Below are 6,168 nucleotides of genomic sequence, written 5' to 3' on the forward strand. Positions count from 1 at the left end.
TATATTTTAAAGAACAAATCTCAAAGCTGTTTATAACACATTAAAGCATCAAATAAAACAATCCAGAATAAAACTAATTCAAGCTTCAAGGAAAATGTTCCAAATCTTTCTGTAAGTGGCATTTTGCTTTCCCCAGTTGCCAGCCTGGCATCCAGAGATCTCCACATGGTCGCAATTGGACCCGTGCAAGTCACGAAACACGCCTGGCACCTGGCTAATTTTGATCACTGATTCCGTGGTATCTGATAGGACTGAAGACAGGATATTTACTGTGAGTTTGCTATTACTCACAGTTGCTGTGCGTTGCTCTGTCTCTGAAATTTTGCCCACTATAAGGAAAAGTGAACTGTAGTAGAACCATCAATCCCTATCAATGTATTTTACACGGAATGAGAGGTAAATAGCTACTTCCATGCCAAGTTCTTCCCTTATTATTTTGGTTACTGCAGCTTTCCGATGTTCAATTTTGATGCCTCTCCTTTGAAAGTATTTCAGATTTTATGCCTCTGAAATAGATCAGATTTGTATGTTTGCGGACCCACCTCGTATGCTGAATTTTTATTCTGTTTCATTAATAATGATTTTGTGTCTTTTGTAGCTGTAACTTTTAAAATAATTTTCTATCGCTGTAGCCTGCCCTGGGACCTTATGAAGGGTTGGACAAAAGAAGAAGAAGAAGAAGAAGAAGAAGAAGAAGAAGAAGAAGAAGAAGAAGAAGAAGAAGAAGAAGCAGCTTATAAAATATAAGTAAAAAGAGGGTCTACATTTTCACTCTCTGGGGCAAGGGGCACACTGCCCTCCATTAAGTATGACTGAGCCCAGCTTCGGTCTCAATCTTGGAGCTGCAGATGGGAGTGGAAGTCACAACCCCACCATTGCACACGGATAATTCCCTTCTTTGGGGGGGCATGCGTGTGTGGTGTTGGAGAGCCTTGGACTGTGGAGCGGGGTGGGGGCAACAATAACCCAACAAGCCCCCTACCCTTTCCATCTCCAACCTCGGAGATGGGTGGTGGAGGAGAGAAGAGAAAGCAAGAGATTGGTGTTCTGCAGAGGTGCAGAAGGAGGAACTGAAGATACTGGCAACTTCATGACCCAACAGAGCCAGTGAAAAAACTGCAGACTCCTGATCAAAATCAAAGCTAAAGCTGCCTGACGCAGAGTCCCACCATGACTCAATCTAGCCCAGTCTTCACCAATTTAGTGCCCTGCAGATGTTTTGGACTACAGTTCCCACCAGCCCCAGTGAGGCAAAATGGTCCTGAGCTGAGCTTCAGCAAGGGGAAGACGCTCACCTTGAAACGGGCCTGGTCAAGGTCATAAATCTTCCTCAAGGGACACACGTCAGGCGCAAAGAAATGACCCAGCTTGGCCAGAGTGACCCCATTCCGCAAACTCTCCTCCAGTTCGGTTGGTGAGGCCAGATCCTCCTTCAAGCAGCCCTCCATCCAGCTGAAATATGCAGAGAGCAATGGAAAGGATGCCTTTTGTGGCCAGAGGTGGCCAGATTTATTCAATGGCTGTCCCCTTGTGCCTTCAAAAGCCATTCCGGGGTCCTTCCAGACCCCATCCCATGCCCCCCAAGCAATAGTGACAGAAGAACATAAGAAAAGCTCTTCTGGATTAGACCAATGCAGGCCCATCCAGTCTAGTGAGCCTTGTCCTACAGGGTACGGCAGTGTAGTAGTTAGAGACCTCAGACCTGGGTTCAAAACCCCACTTGACCACAAAGCTCCCTCAAGGACCTGATCTAGGCCCTCTTAGACCCTCACCCGACCACAAGCACCCTCACCGTTTGGCTTCTTCTAGATGACAGAGATACTGGTAGGCGATGTTCTGGTGCCTCTTCTCATCCATTTCATCCGCTGTAAGGCGCTCATCTGGGGAAAGCAAGCAAAACTGCTATTTGCACACTCAGTTCAAACTGAGGTTTTCAGAGATCTGACTGGCGTTGACTGGTGACGCATGATCAATCTCATAGCAGCCTCTGGTTGCTACTTTGCTCCTGGAATCAATTCAAGGAGCTGGTCTTGGCCATTTGAAGCTCTAAAGGGCCTAGAATATCTCTCTCTATATATGAATGAGATTCTTACAACATTTCATAACACCATACATGCATAAAGTAGAATATTCCACGCTGACACCAAAAATAAACGTTTGTATAGGAGGCAATAAACAGTGTACGCTGCTAATCGCAAAGTTGTATACTGTGAAGGGAGTCCTCTGTTTTCATTCTTAGCCATGTGACTAATGGAGCTGCACCAATCAGTTGTAAAACAGTTTTTTATGCTTCAAACCTCATGCCAATTTTATTTTAATAGTTTCAACATGTGCTATTTGCCAGATTTTATTGTACCTATTTTTTTCAAAGAAGCACCCTCCAGGCTTTTCCAGCACCACACCTCGTTATTACCAGCCAGACTGCCAGTAAAAGATAATTTACCAGGGGTTAGTATTATCTCCCATGAAAAGATTTGAGCCTAACCAGCTCTGGACATTTAGAGTTGTTTAGAGAATGTCTCAAGAAACAGCTTCCTGCCCACCAACTTTGAGCCTAGCTGTGCTCTAACAGCAACGCTATATACAGCCTCTGTCCTGTTGGCATACAAAGCAAATGCAGTTCTGGAGAAGTAGGAAATCATTCCTCCAGAATGGAAAGGAGCCCATTAAAAGAAAGAAAAAGAAAACAGAAGCATAGGTCAAACAGCTCCAGTCAATGTTATGACTCACTCACTTCAAACTGCATCCTTGCTGCCAAACTGGCAAGGCATTTCACAGGCACTCACTTCATTCCTAACGGTTCTTTCGAAAGCATGTAAACAGATATTTTGCATGGTAGGAGGGGTATGTGTGGTATGTCTGTGTGCTTACTCTCTCTTTCACACACACCCTGCTGCTTTAAGAGGAAAGTTAACAAAACATTGCTTCATAGGCAGTTGGGTGAGAGTGGATAAATATCAATGGAAGAATTGCTTGATAGGATCACATCCAACATCCATATCATCCTGCATCCTTTCCTACGTGGCCAAACCATGCATTGTATCTACCCCCGCAAAAAGAAAAGAACTGCTGCCTGAACTGCTGCCAGTTAGGGTAGACAATACTAGCTAGATGGAGCATTGGTCTGACTCAGTATAAGGAAGCTTAATATTATTTATTATGATAATTAGGCTTGTCAATCCAATTAAGGTAAGCAACTAATTCCTCTGAGTACACAGCAAAGTTATTTGCCATTCTGCTGGTCCACAGACACAGGTTTTGTGGTGAGGGGGACCAAGGAGTCCATGGGTCAAAATCAACAGCCCAAAATTTCAATATGGGAAGCTAAACAGGTTTTAACAGCTGCTTAATTTTATTAAGGGCTGATTTTACAATAAAAATAAACTTCCATTCTCATTCACCTTTTGTAAGTTACGATACATACCAAGAGAAACGAAGAAAAATCTGCAAATGGTGGAATGCAAAGTATTTTGAGATGCAGATGGCTGCACACACTAAGCTGGCAGTAAGTTCCATTGAACAAAACGGAGCTTACTTCCAAGGAGATATGCCTGGATAGAATTACATGGTAAGTGAATATGCTGCACCTGGAACAGGGGCATATCCCTGTGGCTCCCCCAGGCACATTTACCGGTACTCAGAAGAAAAGCCTTACTAACTTCAACTGCACCTCCTCCCTGTCACAGGGAGACTTTGGAGGAGACCTTTTTTAATTAGGCTGAGTGTTGTAGCCATGAGGTCACACTTAGGGACTCAGGTCCAAGATAGAGATTTCAGGTTAAATAAGCCCCCCCTTGCTCCTTGCCCTCCCCCTTTTATGTAATATTTCGTCCGATAATAGCTCTGAGCAGATTGAAAGCTCGCCACGTTTCGGTCGATCCCACCCACAAAGGTGTGGTCGAACTGTGGATCTCGTTTGCTTGTCTTCAGTTCATAGAATCATAGTTATTATTTCATAATGACATCAAAGAGTGTATAGGATTGCACCTAAATCACTCACCAGGGATGCAAAAGAAAAAAGCGACATAATTTGAAATGCGGTCAGACAAATAGATATCTGTGCTACATTCCCCTCCCCGGGTCCCCCACCTTCGACTCTCTGGGCTTGTGAGCCCGTCCCCCACTAGCCCAGCCCAGCCCAACCCCGACGGGCAACTCACAGGTGGGTCGGGCCTGCCCGCACCCCGCGCGCTGGTGGGTCTGCTCCATCTCCGGCGGCTCCGCTTCCTCTGGGGGAGCCAAGCAAGCTCCGCGCTGGAAGTTTGAATCTCCCGCCGCCTCCCTTCGTTCTCTTTCCAGCTGAGGCCGCCGCGGAGGATCCTGGGATCTGTAGTTTCCTTGGTGAGTCCAGCCAAGGCAGTTGCATTGCGGGATGCTTTGTACGCCTTCCCGGGCGGGGTTTGCAGGGAGAGCTCGGGAAGCAAGGAGGAGCAAAGCGTGTTAGAGCTCCCCAGTTTCCAGAAACCAGGGACGGGGAAACCCGCTGCGGGGCTGCAACAGCTGCTGGACTGCAACTCCCATCATCCCTACCCATTGGGCATGCTGACTGGGGCTGATGGGAGCTGCAGTCCTCAAACTGTCTCCGGAGGGCCACCTAAAGGCGCAGCAAGACTCTTGTTGCTTGTTAGACAAACGGATTTATGGGCGTCCTTTTGCTACAGTCACGAGTATTTGTTCCAGTATTTTCAGTTCCTTTGCGCGCATAATCGTGCTTGGTGTCATTTTCCTTTCCAAATGGGCTGATTAAACAGAGAGGTTCTCCAACTAGTCAGGCCTGCTTGAGAAGAAGTAAAAACAGCAAAGAAGATCACGCTAGTAAATTTATTGTCGCATACGCTTTCGTGGTCTGAAGTCCCCATTTTTAGTCCTCGCTATCTTTATATGCATGCTTTTGAATTATGCTGCTGGAGGAGACTCTTGAGAGTCCCATGGACTGCAAGAAGATCAAACCTATCTATTCTTAAGGAAATCAGCCCTGAGTGCTCACTGGAAGGACAGATCGTGAAGCTGAGGCTCCAATACTTTGGCCACCTCATGAGAAGAGAAGACTCCCTGGAAAAGACCCTGATGTTGGGAAAGACTGAGGGCACAAGGAGAAGGGGACAGTGGCGTAGCGTGGGTTGTCAGCACCCGGGGCAAGGCAAGTAATTTGCGCCCCCTAACCCGTGGATTTGCCCTAACCCCAGATGTTGCGCCCGGTGCGGCCGGCCCCCCCTGCACCCCCCACGCTACGCCACTGGAAGGGGATGACAGAGGACGAGATGGTTGGATAGTGTTCTCGAAGCTACCAGCATGAGTTTGACCAAACTGCGGGAGGCAGTGGAAGACAGAAGTGCCTGGCGTGCTCTGGTCCATGGGGTCACGAAGAGTCAGACACGACTAAACAACAACAACATCTTTATATGCACCTGTAAAGAAGAAAGCAAAGGAGGGACTGCTTGCTAAAATTCCAACACGAGGGGAAAAAAGGAAAAGGTGTCAATTACCAATCTACCGTAATCCCTACGTTCACCCACAACTTTTTTTTAAATAAGAACAACTCTGCATAACACGTGTGAAAACAAGAAACTCACTCACCTGTTTTTAAACCAAAATTAAGAAATGGCACTATACCTGGAAACACTGCAATTCCCGGTTCAGTGCGTGGAGCAAGCCACAAATCCATCTCCTAGTTTCAAAAATCTCTTTAATAACTGGTATATTCTCCAGGTGTGAACAAAATGTGAAACTGTAAAAAACCCCACAGATACTTCACTTTGATCTCAGCCACAAGATTGAGAAGCGACACCCTCCTTAGAACAAATACCCAGTGCATTCTAGCCTAGGTTTCTGAGGGCACGGCTGCAAGTTCTGAGGGCATGCTGCCGGGACTGCACGCTTTGCTATCCCTGCACAAACACAGCTCTTCCGTCCCCTCCGCGTGAACAACCTTCTGCTGGGTCATTTTAATCATAAATTTAGGGACCCTCTGCGGTTCGTTCATTTCACAGAATCAGAATTGTAGCGTTGGAAGGGACTTCGCAGATTGGTCTGTGGTTTGCACAAATCACATTTGCATAAACTTTACATGAATCACACAAAAACCCTTTTCTAGAATGCTGTGTCAAATCTTTTGAGCATCGCTGGTATGGGCGCTGGTATTGCGGGGGTGGGGGGAGGACTTTTGTT

The 6,168-nt window shown here is 46.4% G+C and overlaps 1 protein-coding gene across 2 annotated transcripts in view; it reads right to left on the bottom strand.

Moving 5' to 3' along the window:
• IQGAP3 (IQ motif containing GTPase activating protein 3) overlaps positions 1-6,067 on the bottom strand; it is a 47,307-nt gene extending 41,240 nt beyond the window's left edge. Inside the window, exons 1-4 of one of the 2 annotated variants that reach the window (XM_083589695.1) lie at positions 5,614-6,067; positions 4,161-4,888; positions 1,793-1,880; positions 1,296-1,452 (exon numbers count right to left, since the gene is read on the bottom strand). In XM_083589695.1, the coding sequence (XP_083445821.1) occupies positions 1,296-1,452; positions 1,793-1,880; positions 4,161-4,209 (294 nt within the window). In that variant the 5' untranslated portion in view covers positions 4,210-4,888; positions 5,614-6,067. The remainder of the gene's footprint in view (positions 1-1,295; positions 1,453-1,792; positions 1,881-4,160; positions 4,889-5,613) is intronic. The other variant, XM_083589694.1, reaches the window with a different exon arrangement.
• Between the last annotated feature and the right edge of the window lie 101 nt (positions 6,068-6,168).

This window comes from Podarcis filfolensis, assembly GCF_964270895.1.
Source record: "Podarcis filfolensis genome assembly, chromosome: 16".
Classification (NCBI taxonomy): Eukaryota; Metazoa; Chordata; class Lepidosauria; order Squamata; family Lacertidae; genus Podarcis; species Podarcis filfolensis.